Source organism: Zalophus californianus, chromosome 11 (assembly GCF_009762305.2).
Source record: "Zalophus californianus isolate mZalCal1 chromosome 11, mZalCal1.pri.v2, whole genome shotgun sequence".
NCBI lineage: Eukaryota > Metazoa > Chordata > Mammalia > Carnivora > Otariidae > Zalophus > Zalophus californianus.
This window is the reverse complement of record NC_045605.1, coordinates 79,838,444-79,864,947: the sequence shown is the minus strand read 5'-3', so window position 1 is coordinate 79,864,947 and position 26,504 is coordinate 79,838,444. Positions and strand designations below refer to the sequence as shown.

The window sequence follows — 26,504 nt, the reverse complement described above, 5'->3', positions numbered from 1 at the left end:
GCTTTATAATGTTTTATTTAACAAATCTTGTCACTTTTCTTTTAGTTTAAAATTAAATTTTTTTTCTATTGTTGCTCTTCTTTCCTTTTTTTCCTGCAAAAACAAATTTTGGGCTATACGTGTTTATTTATGCTTTGCATTGACTTTAAAATACTTTATTGTATGTCATCTAGCTGCACCTCCATCCCAATGGGATTGCATTAAATCTAAAAATGTTTTGGGGAAGAATTGACATCTTTGTAAGCTTTCTATCTAGCAATAGCATTTTTCTATTTAGTAGTAGCATGTTTTCTATCCTAGACGTTAATTACACTCACACCTTCCTCCTTCAGTGTTTCCTCCTCTCCCTTCTTCTACTTTTCCTTTTTCTTTCTTCTTCTTTCTAATGGTATTATGAATGGGATGCTTTCCCCATAGTATCTTCTAAACCATTTATTATCAAAGTGGAAAACCTATAGTTTCTCCTTTGTTTTGTTTTGTAGAGAGCACATATCTGGCCATTTACCCAACCCTTGTTGGTTCTCAAAATTCTAATTGGTTTTCTAGGAAGTGGTTGAAAATACTGAGTTTTATCACCCACTTATTCTTAAATATTCTTCTAATTTGGGTTGATAGTTCTCCATGTGCTTTACTTTTTCTCTTCTTTTCGTAACTTTTTTCTTTTTCTCTGCACACTTGAAGAACTCAGATTCTCTCTTGATGTTACTTTGAGTTCTCCACAAAGTAAATTTCTTAACAATAATGATTTTAATTCTGCTATTGCATTTTGTTCCTTACATTTTATTATATAAATTCAATCTTACAGCAAAATTTAAAGACGTTTGCCATAAATTCTCATATATGTATATATGTATGTACCCCTTAGATTCTCCATTAATATTGTCTTAATCTTGCTTTTTCATATATCCGTCCTGCTCCCTATCCATCCATTAATATATCATGTATTTGATACACTTAAAAGTAAATTGCAGACATTAGTACACTTCCCCCAAATTATTTTAGCATACACATTATTAACTACGATTGAATACTTGTTTAAAAATTTTTATGTAAAATCTACCTACAATAAAATAGACAAATGCTAAGTATACATTTGCTGAGTTTTGACAAATGCATATACCTGTGTAACTCAACCACTAAAGATAAAAATCATCATTACCTTGCAGAGTTCTCTCTTGCTTCTGACAGTCAATCCCTTCCACCACCACCACCGCCCCCCTACTGGGACAAGTACTATTCTGATATTTTCCACCATAGATTAGTTGTACCTCTTCTAGAATGTCATATACATGGAATCACACAGTACACGCTGGTTTTTTTGTAAGACTCCTTTCACTTGGCATGTTTTTGTTTATGAGATTTATCCATGTTGTTTTGTATATCAGTACTTCATCCCTTTTTATTTCTGAGTAGTATGACAGTGTATGGATATACCATGGTTTTTTAAACTTCTAATTCTGTTGATGGACCTGGGGTGTTTCATTTGAGTTTATAATGAATAAAGGAGCTATGAGTTCTCTTGTACAAGTCTTTTTGTGAACATATTTTCATTTCGATTTGGGAAATACTTAGGAGTGGAAGTGCTTGGTCAGTTACCATTTTTAATTTCTTTATAGTCCTTTCTTAGCTCACTTGGACCCATTTTCATCTAAATTTATTGGTGTTGTACCCTATCTTGCCATTTTTCACCTCACTTGCTTTCTCTTGACCTGAAGTTGTTTGCTTCATTGAGTCTATGTGTTTTTGCAACATATTAAAATTGCCAAACACTTTCTAAATACTTTTTTTTCTGCTTCCTAAGGTAAATTATTTCTAGAAAGTATACTGTGTATTTCAGATTTTAGGTTAATATATTCATTCCTTTGGTGATATTCTGCATGGATCCTGCATTTCTTTTTTCTTTGTACTTACGCTTGAACAAGGAGAGATCAATGCTGATCACATGTTTGTTAATTAGGTAGGTGAATTGCCTTGATTCTACTCACTATCTTGCAGAATGGATTAAAGCTAATAGCAGGTGAATGGGCATTACTTCCAGTACAATTCTCAATTTCTAAAAGATATTCAGAAATATGCTAGATGACAGTAGAGATTTCTTTTATGCCTATGGTTTATTGTCTGATCCTCTGAGCTGATGTAGCACTTGGAAAATCCACAGCATTTGCTGCAACTATGGAACTTTCTCTCCCGCCCACATTTACTGCTTTGTGTGAGGTGCCATGCACTCCAGGTCTCTATGGAACTGCCACCAATTTCCCCTAAATTTCCTGCCTCGATGGTTTCTATTGATTGTGATCTGGTGGAAGTATAATGTTTGGGGGAGAGGAGGAATGAATCAATTCTCTGGTCAGCACAGAAAAGTAGAAACCCCTGGATTGAGAGATGACTGCCTAGAGTTTCATTTAACATATAACTGTTGGCCCAGCAGAAGGGAAGTCAGTAGTAGACAGAAAACATGTCTTGTTATTTTTTTCAGGTAGACAGAGTTCTCCTTATTCATGAAGCAGTTCAAAATCAGGGCAAACATTGTTTTTTGCAGTCCAGTCTATCCTCTTTAAAGATAATGAGAATAATTTTAGAATTCCAAAATGTTTTGATTGATCAAACTTGGTTTTTAGTGTTGTTGTGAGCTTCCTTATTTTTCTGGCTTATTGAGAAGTAGGAAAATATTGCATTGAAAGTTGCTAGCATGATTTCATTTTAAGAGTGAGTTCCTGAGGGGTGCCTGGGTGGCTCAATCGTTAAGCGTCTGCCTTCGGCTCAGGTCATGATCCCAGGGTCCTGGGATCGAGCCCCGCATCGGACTCCCTGCTCAGCGGGAAGCCTGCTTCTCCCTCTCTCACTCCCCCTGCTTGGGTTCCCTCTCTCGCTGCATCTCTCTCTGTCAAATAAATAAATAAAATCTTAAAAAAAAAGAGTGAGTTCCTGATAATAAATGTCATGAATATCATGTACTAAACTTGAAATATAATAATAATAATGATAATAACAACAACAACAACAATAATAATAGCAAACACGCAGTACTTTCTATGTACCAGACAAACTGGATGCATTATTTATGTGTAATCTATTCCTAGCATGTGAGATCTTTGGGACAGGAGTCAGGTGCTGACTTGATAGCTCCGGCACCGGTAAAGTGCCTAACAAATGGTCAGTACTCCGTGCTATGACATGTCGTGTTGGGAACTGAGCTAGATATTTAGCTGAGAGATAATTTCAAACAGAATAAACAAAATTGTTTTCTCTCCATTTCTGTCTCTGTGTTTCTGTCTATATTTCCAACTCTTCATCTCTTTCTCCCTCTCTTATTTAGTTTAGGGGTTATAATGGGAAATTGATGCAATTTTAAAATGATTTTTAAACAAAGATGTATAAAAACAATTCTTTTCTTAAAGGTGGTTTAAAAGAACGTCATCTTAGAAAGATGACAAGACGCACCTGCTTCTTCACTCAGCAAGCTCCCTTGGTCCTGGAGGACCTGCGTGAGAAGCTTCAGGGCCCATACTCATGGCCCTTGAGGTGCTCTCACGTAGATATGTAAACAAATAAATCATTTCGCAATATACTCAGGGCCAGAAGGATGATATGAATAAAACACTAAAGGAAGAGATTAGAAAAACTTTCCAGAATTGCAAATGGCATGAGGTAAAATATAGAGATACTTAGCCATCCTTTTTTTTTTTGATCAAATAATACAATGTTTATTTACATAAATCATAAATTTTGGCTTTTCATAAAGCTGAAAGACTCACATTTTTGTTAGATACTTTTCTTTTTTTTATTATGTTATGTTAATCACCATACATTACATGATTAGTTTTTGATGCAGTGTTCCATGATTCATCGTTTGTGTATAACACCCAGTGCTCCGTGCAGAACGTGCCCTCTTGAATACCCATCACCAGGCTAACCCATCCCCCCACTCCCCCTCCCCTCTAGATCCTTCAGTTTGTTAGCCATCTTAAAGATGAAGAACATTTGAATCCCAGAAAGGTTAGTAACTTCTTCAGCTAACTTTTGATGTGTGGTCAAACTGGAATTACTTCCCACTGATGGAGTCTGTATTAGTCTAGACCAGTGCCGTTTCCACATTTTCATGTTGCGTCCACATGATGGCTCTCTTCCTGAATCCTGGAGAGAAAACCCCTAGAGGCTGGCTTCCAGCTCCTTTTGCCTGACCTGGAACGAAGCCTACCACATGTACCTCTTGGGGCTTGCAATGGCTGAATGGCCAGGACAATTCTCACTGAGATCCTTCCAAAAGGGCTTGCCTCAGAGACTGTCCTGGACAGGAGCTCAAGAAATCCCTCAAAGCCAGCTTGGACCATGGTCATGAGCTTTCTTTCTTTCAGGTCTCTTGTTTGGCGTGCTGTGTACCTCCATGGCTGTGGCTGCATCCCTCATGGGGGGCGTCGTGCAGGTAATGAAAGAGAAAAAAGACACCTTTGATTTCAGAGCAGCTGTTTACCCACTTTCTTTGCTAATGCTTTGCCTGTTCCTCCAAGCACCATATGCTGAGACTCCCTGATACCGGGTCCGAGTTAAACATACATGTGAAGTTTCAACTGAAATTACTTTCAGAAGGAGAAGCTATTAAAAACCAGTAATGGAAGTCAGTGACATGGGACACTGTAATTAAGTTAGAAGCCCTTTTAAAATCCAGATCTGAGAATATATGATCCTGAAATAAAAGTAGAAGTGATTATTATGAGAGCAAAAAAAATTAGAACAATTGCTATTGATGGAAGACTTACTATGTTCCAGGTACCATCCCAGATGTATTACTTCATTTAATCACTTCTTCCAGGTTACTATGATTCATGGACTAACTTTACAGATGAAGAAACTAAGAAGTAGAGAGGCGAGGGGATTGTCCCAGAGTCACAGAGTTAAGGAGTGGGGGAGCCCACCTCTACCTGCCTCCCATCTGTCCAACTCCCATTTCCAGAAAAGGATGATGCTAGAAGGAACCTCAAGGATAATCTGTTTCAGCATCTTCATTTTGGAGATGATTATAGAAAAGAGTGAACATATACTGCTCAGGTTCTCACAGCCGATCAATGGCTGAGTTTACGTCCCTTGTCTCCTGAGCCACCTCTCTTCCCTCCGCAAATCGCCCACCTCTCAAAACAACAGCAGAGAAGCCCATCTTCACATTCTGCTTCGGCCCTCTCCATCCCACTTGTATTCAACATCCTTTATATTATCTCGGCATGGCATAGTTTTTCTAATAAACATTTATTAGTATAACACTGTAGGCTAACTAACTGGAATTAAAATTAAAACTTAAGAAAAAGAAACAAAGGATAATAGTAGATAACATTTGGGGGATATTTATTACGTGCTCCTGAATGCTTAGTCACTATTCTGGCCTTTCTCAGATCCCACATTGAACAATCACAAGAAAACCCAGGAAGCGGGCATTGTGATCCCTACTTGATATATGAGAAAGCTAAGGCACAGCAAGGCAACCCCCCCAAACATATGTTCTTAGCCATCACCCCCTGCTTACAGGAGCGACTTATGTGAGATTTGCCCACTGAGGAAAAAGCTGTTGGATGAGCTTTCCACCTTCCTCCAACTGAACCTGCTTAAGAACAATAACAAAAAGAAAGATAAAAATTAAAATTAGTTTAGTCGTGTAAATTACAGAAATATATATTTTCAGAAGCCAGAAACTGTTGGATTTTTTTTTCTTTCTATCATGTGAAGACCATTTCTTTTCCAGAAGCATATTGGCTGATGACTTTATAAGAGATGGTTAATGTTTTTCCTACACTGGGGGACATGATGCCTTACCTAAACGTATTGATTCTCCCATATAATAACTAGTAAATTAGCTTCCAAATTCAGCAACCACGACAACTATGAATTCATGCTATCAATCAACAGAGGAAACGTCAAGAATATTAAATTATTGACTTTGAGGAAGAATATTGACTTTACTCTTATCTGCCTCCTTCTTGTCAAAGATCCATCTGTGGCATTGACTTCAAAAAAAGTTAACCTGGAAGAAGAAACATAACAATGCATTGCAGCTCATCCTTCTAGAGAAAAATAATTACGTTACAGATGGAGGGCACTTGACAGCCTCTTGGTCTTATCTATTTTTCATAAAGAAGACTCTCTGAAATACAATGTATCTGCATTAATAACAGAAGGTTCACCAAATCATAGTAATGACAGGCAGGGCCAAAGTTAGAATCCAAATATCCCGACTATTAGTGATGGAATCTTTCAGAACTTTTTTTCCCTTAAACAATAGGAGGAGGCCATTAGGAGGGTTTGTGTTCTTGACTTTTTTTTTTTTTTTCTGCAGACTTCCTTTAGGAGAGAAAATGTGGGTTTTACAGCCAAACAAACTTAGATTATATCTCCTAAATCTTACCTTTCCCATTTTCTAAATGGAATTATACCTTTAATATGTTTTCCGTCAGTGCAGTTTTCTCACCTATAAAATTCAGTTAGTGATACCTACTAAACAGGGTAATTGTGAGGCTGAATGAAGTCATTTATCTTGAGTGCCTGGTAGTTCATCTGAACTATCTGGCACATTGGTGGTGCCTGACAAACGTAAGGTATATAGAGGATCTTTAGAGCATCCTATTCTCGATTGTTGATCTAAGAGTCCTACAGTTGCATTGATAGAACAAGATAGGGACTGCACTGCAGGATAGCTAGGTGTGTGTGTATGTGTGTGTGTGTGTGTGCACGCGTGCACACACACATGCATGGCACTTGCATGCATATCAGTGCATGTGTATGTCCAAGACTCTTGGAAGGCCATAGAAAAGGCTACAGGTCAATAGAAAATTAATTTAATGAAAACTCCTTACCAATTCAGTGGGCTCAGTGACAGAGGCTAAGAGATATAGAAATGCTTTGTCAAACTCCCTCAATTTTCAAAGAAAATAGAGCTGTGAAAATGAGACATGAGATACGGAGTGTCCAGTGGCCTCCCTGTCATGTCCTAACTTAATGATTCAACATCCTTGAGGTGTTCTGGGTGAGATGGTGGGAGTGGAGTAATCTATTATTATCAAAATGATAGAATTGTTCAAACTAAGTTAGAATAGGTGATCAGTCATGTAAGATATGAAACATTAGTCACAGATATATTTATTTGGTACATTATAAAAAGAAAGCGTTTTTTTTGACAAGATAGAAAATGTAAGCAAATCAATGAGTTCCACCTTAAGGAAAAACTACTTCTACCAAATCCAAATTACCTGTGTGTGTGTATATACACACACACAAAAATACACAAACATATGTTGGTATGTATTTTTATTATTTTACATAGTGCTTATCTCCCCAGAAGGGAAAAATGGCTTCCAGAAAGCACATGATTAATGAGTGCCACCATCAGGATTAGGACTAAATTTTTTTTCTTTTAAGTTTTTTATTGTTATGTTAATCACCATACATTACATCATTAGTTTGTGATGTAGTGTTCCGTGATTCATTGTTTGTGCATAACACCCAGTGCTCCATGCAGAACGTGCCCTCTTTAATACCCATCACCAGGCTAACCCATCCCCCCGCCCTCCTCCCCTCTAGAACCCTCAGTTTGTTTTTCAGAGTCCATCATCTCTCGTGGTCCGTCTCCCCCTCCGATTTCCCCCCCTTCATTCTTTCCCTCCTGCTATCTTCTACTTCTTCTTTTTTTAACCTATATTGCATTATTTGTTTCAGAGGTACAGATCTGTGATTCAACAGTATTGCAAAATTCACAGCACTTACCATAGCACATACCCTCCCCAATGTCTATCACCCAGCCACCCCCTCCCTTCCACCCCCCACCACTCCAGCAACCCTCAGTTTGTTTCCTGAGATGAAGAATTCCTCATATCAGGCGGAGCAAGACGGAGGAGGAGTAGGAGACCTAGATTTCGTCTGGTCTCAGGAATTCAGCTGAATAGGGATCAAACCATTCTGAACACCTACGAACTCAACAGGAGATCGAAGAGGAGAGTAGCAACAACTCTCTGAACAGAGAAGCGACCACTTACTGGAAGGTAGGACGTGCGGAGAAGTGAATCCGAGGCGATATTCTGGAGGATAGACGGCGGGGGAGGGGGCCTCCGCCGGCCGATTCTGGCAAGTGATAGAGCTGCGGGGCACAAAATTGGAACTGTTAGAAGTCGGCTCCGCTGAGGGACGTCGCTGCAGTGGCTAAGCGGGGGGTGGAATCCTCCCGGGACATTGTGGTCTCAGGACCCTTGGGGTCACAGAAAGACCGGGGGTGCCTGAGTGCGCCAGAACTCCCAGGTATCGGAGCGGGGAAGCCAGCTGCAGAGACGGAGCCGAGGCGCGGGCTCTCAGCTCGGGGTTGCCATAAACTGTGATCCGTGGCCCAGTCGGGCCACTGCTCCTCCAGCAGGGACCCAACAAGCGGCAGAGCCGGGGAGACTCCCCTTCCTTCCTGGGGAGGAGCGGCGCGGGAACGCACCGCAGGGATCTGCTGGGTTTGGAGACTCCACACGGGGTCGGGTGCCAGAGATAACAACGCTCGGTCACAGGCCGAGTGAGCACGGACTGCGGCCGGAGACCGGGGACACGGGAGTGACTGCTTTTCTCTGGGGGCGCACTGAGGAGCGGGGCCCTGAGTTCTCAGCTCCTCCGGGTGGAGATTGGGAGGCCACCATTTTCACCCTGGTCCTCCAAAGCTGTACCGAGAGCTTGCAGGGAAGAAAAGCTCCTGAGATCAAACCCGAGCAGCTTGCTTAGCCCGGACTGACAAGGGTGCGGCAATTCAGCCTCCGGCAAAGACATTTGGAAACCACAGCAACAGGCCCCTCCCCCAGAAGATCAGCACGAACAGCCAGCAAGCCTAAACCAAGTTTACCGACCAAGGAGAACGGGAGAACTCCAGCGCTAGGGGAATACTGCACATAGAATTCATGGCTTTTTTTTACCATGATTCATTAGTTCATCAAAGTTAATTTTTGTTAACTGTTTTTTTTTTTATTTTTCTTTTTCCCTTTTTCAACTGACATCTTATCAATCTCTTTTTTTTAAAAAAACATTTTTTATTTTTCATTTTTAGAGTCATATTTTATCCCTTCATAGTAGTTACCCTTATTTTTGGCATATATATATAAGTTGTTCTCTCTTCAAAATTTTGAGATACAGTTTCTTCTAACAGATCAAAATATACCCTAAATCACTAGTGTATGGCTCTGTTCTAGTCTCCTGCCTGATCACATTCTCTCCCTTTTTTCTTTTCTTTTTTTTTTCTTAAATCTTCTTCTTTCTTTTTTCAAACAACTTCTTATCTTATCAAGTCCTTTTATAAAATCTTTTATAATTTTCATCTTTACAGTCATCTTCCATCCCTTCATTGTATCAACCCTTATTTTGTACATATATGTCTTTCTTCCTTTAAAATTTTAGGAGGCACTTTTTTCTAACAGACCAAAATACGCCCAAAATCTAGTGTGTGGCACTGATCTATGCACTAGCCTGATCATATTTGATCATATTTTGCTTTTTTTGTATTGATCTGTTTTTGTTTTTATCTTTTTTTTCTTTTTTTTCTCTTTCTTTTTTCTTTCTTTCCCTTTCTTTTCCCCTGGTTTCAGGTCTTTTCTGATTTGTATACAGTATATTTGCTGGGGACATTGTAAACCTGTTAGCATTTTGTTCTCTCATTCATCTATTCTCCTCTGGACAAAATGACAAGATGAAAAAAATCACCTCAGCAAAAAGAACAAGAGGTAGTACCGTCAGCCAGGGACCTACTCAATATGGAAATTAGTACGATGTTGGACTTAGAGTTCAGAATCATGACTTTAAAGATACTAGTTGGGCTTGAAAAAAGCGTGGAAGTTATTAGAGAAAGCCTTTCTGGAAAAATAAAAGAACTAAAATCTAACCAAGTTGAAATCAAAAAGGCTATTCATGAGGTGCAATCAAAAATGGGGGCACTAACTGCTAGGATAAATGAGGCAGAAGAGAGAATCAGTGATATAGAAGACCAAATGATGGAAAATAAAGAGGCTGAGAGAAAGAGAGAGAAACAACTACAGGATCACGAGGGCAGAATTCGAGAGATAAGCGATACGATAAGACGAAGCAACATTAGAATAATTGGGATCCCAGAAGAAGAAGAAAGAGAGAGAGGGGCAGAATGTATATTGGAGCAAATTATAGCAGAGAACTTCCCTAATGTGAGGAAGGAAACAGGCATCAAAATCCAGGAGGCACAGAGAACCCCTCTCAAAATCAATAATAATAGGTCAACAGCCCGACATCTAATAGTAAAACTTACGAGTCTCAGAGACAAAGAGAAAATCCTGAAAGCAGCTTGGGAGAAGAGATATGTAACCTACAATGGTAAAAATATTAGATTGGCAACAGACCTATCCACAGAGACCTGGCAGGCCAGAAAGGACTGGCGAGATATCTTCAGAGCACTAAACGAGAAAAATATGCAGCCAAGAGCACTATAACCAGCTAGGCTGTCACTGAAAATAGAAGGAGAGATAAAAAGCTTCCAGAACAAACAAAAACTAAAGGAATTTGCAAACACAAAACCAGCCCTCCAAGAAATATTGAAAGGGGTCCTCTAAGCAAAGAGAGAGCCTAAAAGCAGCAAAGATCAGAAAGGAACACAGACAACGTACAGTAACAGTCACCTTACAGGCAATACAATGGCACTAAATTCATACCTTTCAATAGTTACCCTGAATGTAAATGGGCTCAATGCCCCAATCAAAAGACGCAGGCTATCAGATTGGATTAAAAAACAAGACCCATCCATATGCTGTCTGCAAGAGACTCATTTTAGACCCAAACACACCCCCAGATTGAAAGTGAGGGGGTGGAAAACCATTTACCATGCTAATGGACACCAAAAGAAAGCTGGGGTGGCAATCCTTATATCAGACAAACTAGATTTTAAAACAAAGACTGTAATAAGAGATGAGGAAGGACACTATGTCCTACTTAAAGGGTCTATCCAACAAGAAGATCTAACAATTGTAAATATCTATGCCCCGAACATGGGAGCAGCCAATTATATAAGGCAATTAATAACAAAAGCAAAGAAACACATTGACAACACTACAATAATAGTAGGGGACTTTAACACCCCCCCGACTGAAATGGACAGATCATCTAAGCAAAAGATCAACAAGGAAATAAAGACTTTAAATGACACACTGGACCAAATGGACTTCACACACATATTCAGAACATTCCATCCCAAACAACGGAATACACATTCTTCTCTAGTGCCCATGGAACATTCTCCAGAACAGATCACATCCTAGGTCACAAATCAGGTCTCAACTGGTACGAAAAGATTGGGATCATTCCCTGCATATTTTCAGACCACAATGCTTTGAAACTAGAACTCAATCACAAGAGGAAAGTCGGAAAGAACTCAAATACATGGAGGCTAAAGAGCATCCTACTAAAGAATGAATGGGTCAACCAGGAAATTAAAGAAGAATTAAAAAAATTCATGGAAACCAATGAAAATGAAAACACAACTGTCCAAAATCTTTGGGATACAGCAAAGGCAGTCCTGAGAGGAAAGTATATAGCAATACAAGGCTTTCTCAAGAAACAAGAAAGGTCTCAAATACACAACCTAACCCTACACCTAAAGGAGCTGGAGAAAGAACAGCAAATAAAGCCTAAACCCAGCAGGAGAAGAGAAATCATAAAGATCAGAGCAGAAATCAATGAACTAGAAACCAAAAGAACAGTAGAACAGATCAACGAAACTAGGAGCTGGTTCTTTGAAAGAATTAACAAGATTGATAAACCCCTGGCCAGACTGATCAAAAAGAAAAGAGAAATGACCCAAATCAACAAAATCATGAATGAAAGCGGAGAGATCACAACCAACACCCAAGAAATACAAACAATTATAAGAACATATTATGAGCAACTCTATGCCAGCAAATTAGATAACCTGGAAGAAATGGGTGCATTCCTAGACATGTATCAACTACCACAATTGAACCACGAAGAAATAGAAAACCTGAACAGACCTATAACCACTAAGGAAATTGAAGCAGTCATCAAAAATCTCCCAAGAAACAAAAGCCCAGGGCCAGATGGCTTCCCAGGGGAATTCTATCAGACATTTAAAGAAGAATTAATACCTTTTTTCCTGAAACGGTTCCAAAAAATAGAAATGGAAGGAAAACTTCCAAATTCTTTATGAGGCCACCATTACCTTGATCCCAAAACCAGACAAAGACCCCATCAAAAAGGAGAATTACAGACCAATATCCTTGATGAACATGGATGCAAAAATTCTCACCAAAATACTAGCCAATAGGATCCAACAGTACATTAAAAGGATTATTCACCACGACCAAGTGGGATTTATCCCTGGGCTGCAAGGCTGGTTCAACATCCGCAAATCAATGAACGTGATACAATACATTAACAAAAGAAAGAACAAGAATCACATGATCCTTTCAATAGATGCAGAAAAAGCATTTGACAAAGTACAGCATCCTTTCTTGATCAAAACTCTTCAGAGTATAGGGATAGAGGGTACATACCTCAATATCATAAAAGCCATCTACGAAAAACCTACAGCAAATATCATTCTCAATGGGGAAAAGCTGAGAGCTTTTCCCCTAAGGTCAGGAATGCGGCAGGATGTCCACTCTCACCACTGCTATTCAACATAGTATTAGAAGTCCTAGCCACAGCAATCAGACAACAAAAAGTAATCAAAGGCATCCAAATCGGCAAAGAGGAAGTCAAACTCTCACTCTTTGCGGATGTTATGATACTGTATGTGGAAAACCCAAAAGACTCCACCCCAAAACTGCTAGAACTCATACAGGAATTCAGTCAAGTAGCAGGCTATAAAATCAGTGCACAGAAATCATTGGCATTCCTATACACCAACAACAAGACAGAAGAGAGACAAATCAAGGAGTCTATCCCATTCACAATTGCACCCAAAACCATAAGATACCTAGGAATAAATTTAACCAAAGAGGCAAAGGATCTGTACTCAGAAAACTATAAAATACTCAGGAAAGAAATTGAAGAAGACACAAAGAAATGGAAAAACGTTCCATGCTCATGGATTAGGGAGAACCAACATTGTGAAGATGTCAATGCTACCTAGAGCAATCTACACATTCAATGCAATCCCCATCAAAATACCATCCACTATTTTCAAAGAAATGGAACAAATAATCCTAAAATTTGTATGGAACCAGAAGAGACCCCGAATAGCCAGAGGAATGTTGAAAAAGAAAAGCAAAGCTGGCGGCATCACAATTCCGGACTTCCAGCTCTGTTACAAATCTGTCATCATCAAGACAGTATCGTACTGGCACTAAAACAGACACATAGATCAATGGAACAGAATCGAGAGCCCAGAAATGGACCCTCAACTCTATGGTCAACTTATCTTTGACAAAGCAGGAAAGAATGTCCAATGGAAAAAAGACAGTCTCTTCAACAAATGGTGTTGGGAAAATTGGACAGCCACATGCAGAAGAATGAAACTGGATCATTTTCTTATACCACACACAAAAATAGACTCAAAATGGTTGAAAGACCTAAACGTGAGACAGGAGTCCATCAAAATCCTGGAGGAGAACACAGGTAGCAACCTCTTCGACCTCAGCTGCACCAACTTCTTCCTAGAAACATCGCCAAAGGCACGGGAAGCCAGGGCAAAAATGAACTATTGGGATTTCATCAAGATAAAAAGCTTTTGCACAGCAAAAGGAATAGTCCACAAAACCAAAAGACAACCGACAGAATGGGAGAAAATATTTGCAAATGACATATCAGATAAGGGGCTAGTATCCAAGATCTATAAAGAACTTATCAAACTCAACACCCAAAGAACAAATAATCCAATCAAGAAATGGGCAGAAGACATGAACAGGCTTTTTTCCAAAGAAGACATCCAAATGGCCAACAGACACATGAAAAAGTGCTCAACATCGCTCGGCATCAGGGAAATCCAAATCAAAACCTCAATGAGATACCACCTCACACCAGTCAGAATGGCTAAAATTTTTTTTTTTAAGATTTTATTTATTTATTTGAGAGAGAGAGAGAATGAGAGATAGAAAGCACGAGAGGGAAGAGGGTCAGAGGGAGAAGCAGACTCCCTGCTGAGCAGGAAGCCCGATGTGGGACTCGATCCCGGGACTCCAGGATCATGACCTGAGCCGAAGGCAGTCGCTTAACCAACTGAGCCACCCAGGTGCCCCAGAATGGCTAAAATTAACAAGTCAGGGAACGACAGATGTTGGCGGGGATGTGGAGAAAGGGGAACCCTCCTACACTGTTGGTGGGAATGCAAGCTGGTGCAACCACTCTGGAAAACAGTATGGAGGTTCCTCAAACAGTTGAAATTAGAGCTACCATTCGATCCAGCAATTGCACTCCTGGGTATTTACCCCAAAGATACAAATGTAGGGACCCGAAGGGGTACGTGCACCCCAATGTTTATAGCAGCAATGTCCACAATAGCCAAACTGTGGAAAGAGCCAAGATGTCCATCGACAGATGAATGGATAAAGAAGAGGTGGTAGATATACACAATGGAATATTATGCAGCCATCAAAAGGAATGAGATCTTGCCATTTGCAACGACATGGATGGAACTGGAGGGTGTTATGCTTAGTGAAATAAGTCAATCAGAGTAAGACATGTATCATATTACCTCACTGATATGAGGAATTCTTAATCTCAGGAACAACCTGAGTGTTCCTGGAGTGGTTGGGGGTGGGAGGGATGGGGTGGCTGGGTGATAGACATTGGGGAGGGTATGTGCTATGGTGAGCGCTGTGAATTGTGCAAGACTGTTGAATCACAGATCTGTACTTCTGAAACAAATAACGCAACATATTTTAAGAAAAAAGAAAAAGAAGAAGATAGCAGGAGAGGAAGAATGAAGGGGAGTAATTCGGAGAGGGAGACGAACCATGAGAGATGATGGACTCTGAAAAACAAACTGAGGGTTCTAGAGGGGAGGAGGGTGGGGGGATGGGTTAGCCTGGTGATTGGTATTAAAGAGGGCACATTCTGCCTGGAGCACGGGGTGTTATGAACAAACAATGAATCATGGAACACTACTTCAAAAACAAATGATGTAATATATGGTGATTAACATAACAATAAAAAAATAAAAAAAAGATTTCCTCATATCAGTGAGATCATATGATACATGTCTTTCTCTGATTGACTTATTTCATTCAGCATAACACCCTCCAGTTCCATCTGCGTCGTTGCAAATGGCAAGATCTCATTCCTTTTGATGGCTGCATTATATTCCATTGTGTATATATACCACATCTTCTTTACCCATTCATCTGTCGATGGACATCTTGGCTCTTTCCACAGTTTGGCTATTGTGGGCATTGCTGCTAAATTTTATCCCGAGTCTAAGAAAGAGTGATCCCAGGTGACCATGAATTCAGGGAGTGGGCACATTGATCTGATCTGTCTTATTCCACAGGCTGCTCTCAGCATCCATGGCATGTGCGGGGGACCAATGCTGGGCTTGTTCTCTCTGGGAATCTTGTTCCCTTTTGTGAACTGGAAGGTAAGGATCTTGCATGTCTCTCCATGATTCCCAGCTAAAACTGAAGCCCAGCTTGTTGGGATGAGTACTGGATGAATCACTAAATTCTACCCCTGAGACCAATAAACTACTATGTGTTAACTAACTTGAATTTAAATTAAAAAATAAGTAAAATAAAAGCTCCTGGATCTACCTTTCCAATTGTTTGAAAAATAAAAATAAAATAAATAAAACTGAAGCCCAGCCATTTTCTCTCTCTTCCCACTTCTTGGAAAGGCCATTTCTCTGTACCAGGAAAAAAAAATGGTGGCTATTTTCCATAGTAGAACTAAACTAAACTCCTATCTCTGACTTCAGTGAAGCCTTCTTAGAGACAGGAAACAAGGAAAGTAAGAGATGAACACGAAGTACAGTTGTCATGGCATCAAAGTTGACTCTTTAGGGTTTAAATTGTCCTCCCTGAATTCAGGGCCCACAAAATGAAATTTAAAATATATACTGAATTCAGGAAAAATTTAGGTTAAAAAAATTTTGAAAACTTAAAAAACTATGTGAATTTCATTTTTTCCATATTTCACCTAAGATTATCACACATTTAATTAACTTAATTAACTAATTTAAGAAAGGGAAACTAAACAATCCTGGTATATTCTGATCTCACAAGCTAATGGTATATCTTTAAGTCAATGTTGGTTGGATGACTTTATAATAAATATAAATCAAAATGAACATTTATTTGGAAAAATAGTAACTTTAAAATAGCTTAAAACTCATAATTTTCTCAATCTAGCAAAACTGTCATTTTTTTTTTTTTACTTATTGCTGTCCATACATTTCCATGCATATATTTTTAGAAAGTCTTTAGACGACAAAAAAAAAAAAAAAAAAAAAAAAGAAAGTCTTCAGACTACAAAAAACCTGACTGCATATTGTTTAAATACTGTAGGGTGCTCGATGAAGCCTGAGTCACATGATCTATCTAATTACGTCTCTGCAGCTATCTGACCCTTACTGATCTCTATTCTAGATAAATCTTTCGGAGCTAGGTAAAGAGCATGGATAGGTAGGGAGCATTTGGTAATTTGTAGTGCTTCCCTTACAGTCTTATTTGTTTTAATTAACTTTTCTGATATTGAGGTTGACAAGGATAACTATGTTTTGGGGAGATGATATGAGGGAAGGCAATATCCTGGCCATGAAAAAACTAATAATGAGCTAAATAATATATAACATCTTTGTCCTTCTACACATTAACTTATTATCTATGTTAATGAATTGTGGTCCTTCTATTTAGTTCAGAAAACCACCTTGTTCCAGGTAAAGGAAAGAACACATTACAAATTTGGGTTACCTCCCCCCTTGTCATTGTCCATGGCTGATACTACTAATCAGTCATGGTTCTCTTTCCACAGAACGTGGATAAAAACCCAGAATCCTTCTCAGGATGGTTTTCTAGGCAGCTACTATAAATCACTGAGGGTTGAACCTACTGCTGAAATCCATTCACCCTTTACTGGTAGGCCAGGGGACAGCAAACTACACTCCTCAAGCCAAATCTAGCCAGCATCCAGTTTTTGGTACAGCATACAAGCTTAAAATGGTTTTGACATTTTTAAATCGTTGGAAAAAATTAAAAGAAGACAGTATTTCATGACCCACAAATATACGAAATTCACATTTCAGTGCCCATAAATGGTTTTACTCGTCATAATTTTTCTCCTTGGTTTACATATTGTGTATGGCCGTTTTTGTGTGATAGGGCAGAACTAAGTAGTTGTGACAGACATTGGATGGCCCGTGAAGCCTAAAATATTTCCTAGCTGGCTGTTTGTAATAGGAGTTTGTGGACCCCTGGTCTAGACCAAGGCACAAGTATTTGAATCATATACGTTGCTTTAGTTTCCCCAAACAATAATGAACAAAACATTCCAGTCTTCTTATCAGAAAGTATTTTCCCGGATAAATAAACTAACAAGTTATTTTCTCTCACAGAGAAGGCTCAGCTGTCCAGCAGAGGCTGGGAGCATCCAGATTTATTTTCCAGTTCTGGTCACTGCCAGACTGCTCTATCTCCTATGCAGGAGAAATGACTCAATTACTCATTGACTTTTCACTGTTTATCAAGGAATATAACCCTTAAATGACAAGACTAGTAAATATGCTTGCTAGTATTTAGACTCAAACAAAAACCTCCAAGCTCGTGAGCAGGGTCTCTGCCAGAATCACTTGGGAAGAGATATGGGAGACAGCTAATCGCTGTCAATGAAAAATGACCACTTTGTCTCCAGTTTCTGAGGTTTTCCTGTCAAGCTTCTGAAACTCTTCTACTGGGAACCGAGGTCTCAACAGGTGTTTTTCCCTTCAGTTTTGAGATATAATTGGCATATGACGCTGTATAAGTTTAAGAAGTTCAAAATAATGAATTGACTTATATATAGTGAAATAATTACCACATTAAATTTACCATAATATCATACAGATAAAAAAAGAAAAAGAAATTTTTTTTCCTTGTGATGAGAACTTTAATATGTACTCTCTTAACTTTCGTGTATGTCATACAGTAGTGTTAACTACAGTCATCCTGTTGTACATCTCTGAACAGATTAAATGGTAAGAAGAAGCTAAAAGGAGGGGAAAAAATTCCTGCTCGAAATCTAAAAATAGTGACCATTTTGACATTCTCCAATGTTTTCATTGAAGGAACAAGTGACTCCTAAATACAATTGCATTGTGGGAGTTGGAAAAAAGGCAGTTTGGGTGGGCTTTTTCCAGCCCATGTGGCCAAGACTTGGGATGGACAATAAGAATCTCTGAGGCATGGACACTTCATCTCCTTTTTCTTTCAACAGCTTTGTTTAATCTCTCCTTGACTTTTTCTTTCCTTTCATCAAGGGTGCATTAGGTGGCCTGCTGACTGGAATCACCTTGTCATTTTGGGTGGCCATTGGAGCCTTTGTCTACCCTGCACCAGACTCCAAGACATGGCCCCTGCCTTTATCCACAGACCATTGTGTCCCATCAAATGTAACAGAGTCAGTGCCCACAGAGCTACCTAGCAGGTATGTGGACCTTGAAGGTGGTGTTCGGTCCCAGGGAGTGTGTAACCGGGACAAAGGGAGATGCATTCTCCAAGGATAGGTCCAACGAGCCAGATCTTGCTTTCCTGTGAGAAGCCCGCCAGGTCTGTGCCCAGCATTGAAGAGTGCCGTGCAGGGCTGTTGAATGTTCCGCAGATATCCATTGCCCTCATCCCGGGATTCACAAGAGTGAACTCAGCAAAAACTTTAATCGGAAGTCTAAGTGCAAAACAGGAGAAGTAGTGGAGGGTTTGAAAATAGGTGGGTGGATATGAAGATCAGAGATGGTGCCCTTGAAAGAGGAAAGGACCTGAGTAGAATAGGTCTGTGGGCAATGAGGAGAATGGTTGTGGACATACTCAGCTGGGTGCACTGATGTGAACTGGCAGCTTCTGGATCAAACCCAAGTGGGTTTAACAAAAGATCTTCCTTCTCTTTCTGGCTGGCGTAGGTCATTTAAGATACCAAACACAGGAGATAACACGGTATGGGGAAAAGACCATGGCCTTTGAAATCAGAAATGCCTAGGTTTGGATGTGGGTTTTACCATTTATCCACTCTATGTCTGCACAAGTTAGTAACTTGTCACTTCTTGAATTCTCAAGTCTTTGAAAGAAAAGTGAGAGTAATAATCCTTACTTTGCTGGTGGTTTGAGAGGATTAAATGAGAGAAGATATGCATAGCCTGTAGCACTGTCCCTGACTTTAATAAACGCACATCCTCACACTCTCATTGTTTGTGGAAACAAATCTAAGAAATGTCGGATAGCTCCTTAACTCTGCATATCAGGTGGAAAAATTATTATGGCCTGTGCTGAGGGATGAAGGAGGTAGAACTGCATCCTAGAACTGTCCTGGCTGCATAGTCTATGAGCACTCCATTATGTTGCTTCCACTTGCCTCCGAGTTTCATTTAGTTTAGAACCATTTCTTTCCATAAATCTTACAAATAATACCTACCTATTATAGTTCCCAAGTCCACCATGTTTCTTCTCTCCTGGCTGTGCTTTTTCCATCCTCCTTTCTTAGAGTACTAAATCCTGGCCCTAACTACCTTCCTTGCTTGATTAGCTACTAATTAGTCTTTAAAAATAAGCTCAGGTATTATCTCACACATAAGCCTGGATTTGATACTCTTTTAAAATGTTCCCAGAATCCTTTGCTCCTATTCCACCCAGGTGCTACCATTCCTTTATGACTGCCCATTAGCTCCTCTATGTAGACATTGTGGCTTACTCATCTTTCTATCTCCAATGTCTGTCACAGTTCTTGGCACTAAATCTGGGCTTGATAAATGTCTAAAGAATGAATAATACAAAAGAAATGGGAGGCATGGTCCTCACTGTATCTCTCATCATTTAGTATCTACAGGGCAATATTTGGAATGCAAGGATGGGTTGGATTGAGTGCAATACAAAGCACAACTAGTCTACAATTGATTCTTTAAAAAAATAATAACCGAATGGCAAAAAATTAAAGTGTTGGGATTTTGAGAAATGCCAGGCCCTACAGTGAACCGTCAGTGGTCCTCCACATCACTGTGGACCATAACATCAGAACTCATGGAACTGCTGCCACGTGCTGTTGTCATCCACAGGCCTCCCATTGCCGACACCTGGTACTCGCTCTCCTACCTTTACTACAGCACCGTGGGCTGCCTCGGATGCATTGCTGCTGGGATAATCATTAGCTTCATAACAGGTGGGTTCCGTACCTTCCTCTCTTTGGGGCCAAGGAAGACATGGGCTGGCCTCATGCACCGGTGGGCCAGGTAGATGGCTTACTGGTGATTTTGGATCCATGGCAAGAAGCCCTTCTTCCCAGAGACATATGTCTACTCTCTCCAAGCTGATATGCAAAACCATCCTCCTGATTATCAAATACATTATTATTAATATATATAACATGTTTTTATTATTTATTTATTTGACAGAGAGAGAGGGTACAAGCAGGGGGAGCAGCAGGCAGAGGGAGAGAGAGAAGCAGACTCCCCGCTGAGTGTGGAGCCCGATGTGGGGCTCGATCCCAGGACCCTGAGAGCGTGACCTGAGCCAAAAGCAAAAGCCAGACATATAACTGACTGACCCACCCAGGTGCCCCAACAATATCTATTTCATGAATATTAGATATGTTTTTAATCTACATAAAATGTGCCTAGTACATAGAAGGTACTTACTAATAAATAAATATTATTATTAAGAGCAGTACATTTCTATTTGGTTGAATGTCTTTTGACAGAGTAATGTAATGCCAGGGAATATATCATTTCAACTTCAGTTTGGAGTTTTAGCAATAGATAAAATCTATTTTATCTTTAGAAAGAAATTTGAATTTGGAAAAAGCTTGTGGACAGGCACAGTGTCTGGTACAGAGGAGGAATGGGATGAAGGTTGTAACTGCTACTCCGCTACCCCTTCTAGGGACATTTAGACTAAACTGGCTATTGAATTAAAGACAGCCATTGAATGAGATTGGGTATTTGCAAACAGTTATCATTATACCAAAATTTACAAAGGTTCTAGCAGGAAGCACTGTTAGTCTTTAAATCTTGGTTTAAATATCAATGTGACTGACTCTTACTCCACAGCAGGGTTTGAAGGAATGGGACATTGGACAGGTGTGTTTTAATGATTGGAAAGGAGGTGTGAAGAAAGTCTAGACTAGCTGGAGGGAATGTGAGGGTATTGCTGATTCAGGATGCTGGGGTGGAAGGAAGAAGAAACAGTAAGAAGAACATTTTAAAGTTTACAAATAACGACTCTGATGACCTCTAATATATCCGATGTGGCTGAAAAACAGTTTTCCTAGAGGAAGAAATTATGATTTGTGCTATCCCTCCTGGTAGCCTACAAAGTGTAAGAGTAGAGTTTTCCATAATTCATATTTAAAAATAAGTATGGTATCTCTGGCTAACTCTGTATCTGTGAGTTTGCCTGACCTGACAGTTCGTGGATATTTAAAAACTATCCCCACACTTACTTTGAGCAGTTACCAATTTCTATCTATTAACAAGTCAGGCCTATTTTCACCCTTATACTAAGAAACGACCTGCTTAGTAAGTATACAGTACTTAGACCCTTAACAAAGCCTTGGAAAGCATGCAATCAGCCTAATCCGTCTGTCCTTCTGTTAATAGGTCACCAGAGCAGCAAGGATATTCAACCACTGCTAATTAGACCGGTTTGCAATTTATTTTGCTTTTGGTCTGAGAAATACAAAAGACTGTGCTGGTGTGGTGTTCAGCATGACGGTGGGATGGAGCAGGTGAGCTGATGTGTGAACTTCTGAAAAACATACGAGCTCAAAGGGATTCCCTTTTTGCCCATTTAAACCACCTGAAAAGTGGCTGTGAGAAAGGAAGACTATGAATGTTACAACCCGTATTTTGTTTCAACTTCAGTTACCTCAGTTAATTAGCTTCTGAGCACAGAAATATGTTGGTAGGTAAATGTATCTTTAGGCTGAATTGTTGGCCCAGCAAGTGATCAATTTCAGAGAGAGAAATTGATAACAGGTTAATCCTGTTAACCCTTCTAAAAGTGAATTCTAGGAAAAATATAAAAATGAACAGTAGAAAAGGAATAAAGCAGGGGTAACAGTCTAGTATCATGGTGAAAAGCACAGCCTTGAGGGTCAGCCCTGGAGAGAATCCCAGTTCCGCGTCTTACTTGCCTTGGGTAAATTGTTTAACCTCTTTGAACTTCAGCTTTTACCTGGGAACCGGGGGAAGATCATCCAGTGCCACCTGGACACAGACATCTCTAGCTCCATGAAGTGCAAATATAGTCAGATGGACAGGGGGATCTTCTTAGAGAAGCAGCAGGATGCACACCTTTGCTATCCCGCTGAGAATTATGTTTAGACCAGGCAGGGCTAGAGACACTATCCAAGTATTATTAGGGTTGTAGCAGCCAAAGACCACCAGGAACAGCCTGGGGTCAGACCAAATTGAACTTGTTGACTTGATGCAGCTCCCGGCGGTGCGGACACTCCAGGGAAGCAGGCAATGCCACCCTTAACAAGAGGGGTGCTGGCCATGACTTTTGTAAGCTTTGGGTTCCCACTGAAGGATTCTGAGAGGAGTCTAAGGGAAGCTGGGAATGAAAACAAAGCTGTCTGGGGCCCATTTGGTGAGAGAGCAATAATCCCTCACGTTGTGATGGCATTTGACAACAGCAGAACCTTGGGAGATGTAATGTTTCCTGTTAAGTTTGCAAATGGTCTTATCTATGTCTGTCCTCTTGGCCTCTTGAAGTGCAGGAGTGTTTTTTGTTTTTTTTTCCTTTTCTTAGTTGCGGCTTATTCACATTCTTTCAGTCGCAGACATTTTGTTCTTTTAGTACTCTAGAAGACAAACTCTGCACCCATATCACATCACCTAGTTTGTGAATTGTTCTCCTTCCCCCAAACACCCTAATAACATGTAGATGAAGTAAAGCTGAGTGTAATAGTTACTGAAGTAAGGAGAGCACCATCGTGCCGGGCGTTCAGAATGTGAAGGCAATCTAGTTGGCTGAGAAAGCAGCTGATCGAGCACTGTATTGTTTGGATAAATGGATTTTTGAGGAAGTTCTAGAAGGAAATAATCAAGTTATTTATTGATTTACAGACTTACGTTCCTGGGCAAGAATTTCCTGGGATGGATGATAAATCCTGTTGATATAGGCAGCTTCTGTCCTCAAGGCTGCACTGAGAGGGGGAAGAAACACTTAGTGTGTCATTCTTGGGCTCCTTCCCTGAAGAATGACCTTGGGCAGCCTCTGGGGGAGTCTGCCTGCAGGTCCCCCTCTTATGATCTAGAGGCCTTGCTCTTCACAGGAAGGAAGGGCACCACCACCATCTGACACATAGGTTTGTCTCTCCCCAGGAGCTGAGACTATTACCTTACAGGGCTATGATACTAACTGACAGATATACAATATACATTTCTTCACACAACACAAGATATATTGCAAATGCTTACTAAATTGTTCTTTCTGTTTTTATTATCATTAGAAACAGTACCTACATGGATTGAGTCATCATAGTTATCAATCAAGAAAGGCATTGCTTTCATATTTACATGTCATTGGATTCGATATCATATCATGTGATCATATATCATTTGAGGGGGAGGTGCTCAGCTAGATTCTCTCCGTGTGATTTGGAATACATCAAGAGTAACTCCCTAATATGTGTCTTTTCATTTTCCTCAGGAAAACCTTGAGAATGGCAGTTCCTGGAAACAAGGGGCTGAATCTGTCTTACAGAATGGACTCAGGCAAGAAAACCTGGTCCGTATTCCAGGCCATGATCCGAAGGACAAAAGCTACAGCAATATGGCGTTCGAGAAGATTACCCATTTCTGACACATGCACGCAAATACCACCCCCCCACACACACACACGGATACACACAGTCCACATCCTGCTTGCCTATTGGTTAGTAGACGTGTGTAGTTGTCACTGCTAGAAGACAGGGATGTCTAATGTCTATTTATACTTATTTATAACTACAAATAAAATGACTGTTCCCCTGGATATTCTCAGGACATTCTTTGGAAGACCCCAACTTTCAGGTGAGAAGAAACAGCCCACTCTTAAGTGCCCTGGCAACTTCCTCCTGGATTAAATTAGGACTGGATGTCACCGCAGTGCAAAGAGTCAGTCCCTTTGCTTTATGTCATATTAAACTTCAGGGTGTTTTGTTTTGTTTTATTTTGTTTTTTGGTAGTTCTTGAGCCATCACATACCTTGGAGTTCACAGGCTGAATGTGGAAGGGGGTATGCTTATTAAATGTTTCTCCATCACTGCTGATACAATGAAGGATTGCTGTCCACCCGACCCCCATATCTCACATAGATGGAGACACATTTCACAACACCCCACGTTGCAGTTGCAGTTGGAACACCTAACTGCCATTAACCCCATCACCCTGCGCCGCACCCTCACGCCCTGAAGTCCTCTTCCAGTCATGCCTGTTCCTACAACTGTCCCGAGCAAGCCTTAGAAATAATTTTGCTCAGCACAGGAGAGGGACCGGTACATCTAGTTAGTGCAACAGTCATAACTAAATACGCTCCTATCTTTGGGCTCTTGGTGTAGTAGGTCTTTCTATCACCTTCCAAAGAAAAATTGATTCTGCTCAACAGAGGTCTAGAGTCTTTCCCCAGGACTGGGTAAAGAGGAACAAGGAATGTCTTATAGGAGGCCGTTAGGATAGCGTCGTGGAAAAGAACCTCGCAAATAGCTTTCGGGCCCACAGATTTCACCAGGCACGGGGTCTTCTTTGGCGCAAAAATATCTCGTCGACAGGATTGACACTGTACTGATTCAGCTCTAACGTGCAAGCTCAACGTGTTCCATCAGGCTTGGGGACAGATGAAAAGATCTATATGGTTGAATTTTCGAAAATAATTTTTGAAGTTCTGGAGTAAGAGGAAACTATAGAACAAAAGTTGTTAAAAAATGGAGAGGCAGTGAAAACTTTTTGGAAGAAGCAAAGAAACAAGATCCTGAAAAAGCAAAAAGGAACCAGTGCCCCAGGGGCTAGATCAGAGGGAAGATAGTAGAAATAAGCCAGTGTCTCAGTGTCAGGTACATTAGGACAGGTGTCAGATATTTCTTTTGGTGACCAGGTAAGATCAAAGGCCTAAAAGTAGTATGTCAGCAAAATAAAAAGAAATGGTCCAAATGGGCAAGGGTAAGAAACCCCAAAGGCATGTCGTTTAAATGTAATCCGGAGGAGAAAACCTTAAAAGAAGCATGAGACAAGGAAACTATTATGTAACCAGTATTTGTTATTAGGGAGAGAAGATAGAAAAATGGGGAAAAACTCAATGAAGGAATTAAAAAAAGCTGGAGTTCCTAAGCCACAGCCCAACGCGTGCCTTCTTTCCCTCCACTCTCAATAGGAGAGGAGAATAGAGGAAGAAAAAAAGAGAACTGGGTTGTGGCTTATCAGGAAGATGAGAAAAATACATTTGGAAAAAGGAGGAAAGAAGTAAAAAGTACAAATACATTTGGAAAAAATATCTGAAAATGAGAAGGAAAAAAATCATGAAAATGAGAAATGTCTAAAAACATTTTTTGAGGTCCAGCAAGCTAATGAAGGTGTCGATCTAAGGATTTGCAGATTGAAAGGTGCAATTATTTTCCAAGTGATTTAGTAGTTAGGACATTCCTATGAATTAGGATTTTGAGAATATATTAGGTGAATGTTGAAATCTGGGCCAAACCTCATTGGTTTAGTTATTATCTTATGACTCGGAAGGGAAGGGACAACTCTGAGGATGAAATTTGATAAACAGTAGCCATTATATGTGTGGCTTCCCCCCATCCCCCAGAGGAATGCTTTATTGACAAATTGCTCATTATTCACTTTAAGGAAAAGATAAATCAGTTACCACCCCAGCATCCTGCCTTCTCAGCACACCCTGTCAGAGATTCTAATGCTGGAGAAAGAACACGGAGTGGTGTTCTTTCCATGGCAGCAGCATGGGTTGCAGTCCCTGAAGGGTGTCTGAACTGAGCAGTGGCCGCTCAGGCATCGGAGAGCACGTCACAGTCTGATTTTGAGCTGACAGCTCCGCCCCCAGGAGGTCCACAGAGGCCTGCAGGCGGACCTGGTCTCTGCTGCCGAGAACCAGCATGGAGCTGCCCCTCCAGACACACCAGACATGCGGGGCCTGGGGTGAGAGGCTGCTGGGGTATGGATGTATGGAATACATTTCCAGATTTTGAACTTTCACTTGGAATTGCATGAAAACAAAATGTACCATACAGTTCTTCATTTTATTCACAAATTTTACTCACAATTTATCCTACCAATATTTCACTCAGACAGCATTTTCCTCAGAAAGTTTTTTAGGATCCTTTTTTTTCCTTCTTTTTTTAGTCTCTAGTTCTCTTACCTG

At 40.2% G+C, this 26,504-nt stretch overlaps 1 protein-coding gene across 1 annotated transcript in view; it reads left to right on the top strand.

Moving 5' to 3' along the window:
* SLC5A12 (solute carrier family 5 member 12) overlaps window positions 1-24,202 on the top strand; it is a 51,874-nt gene extending 27,672 nt beyond the window's left edge. The window contains exons 10-15 of the mRNA XM_027580251.1: window positions 4,356-4,423; window positions 15,467-15,553; window positions 18,425-18,591; window positions 20,207-20,310; window positions 21,746-21,873; window positions 23,805-24,202. Of these exons, the coding sequence (XP_027436052.1) occupies window positions 4,356-4,423; window positions 15,467-15,553; window positions 18,425-18,591; window positions 20,207-20,310; window positions 21,746-21,873; window positions 23,805-23,957 (707 nt within the window). The 3' untranslated portion in view covers window positions 23,958-24,202. The remainder of the gene's footprint in view (window positions 1-4,355; window positions 4,424-15,466; window positions 15,554-18,424; window positions 18,592-20,206; window positions 20,311-21,745; window positions 21,874-23,804) is intronic.
* The last annotated feature ends 2,302 nt before the right edge of the window (window positions 24,203-26,504 follow it).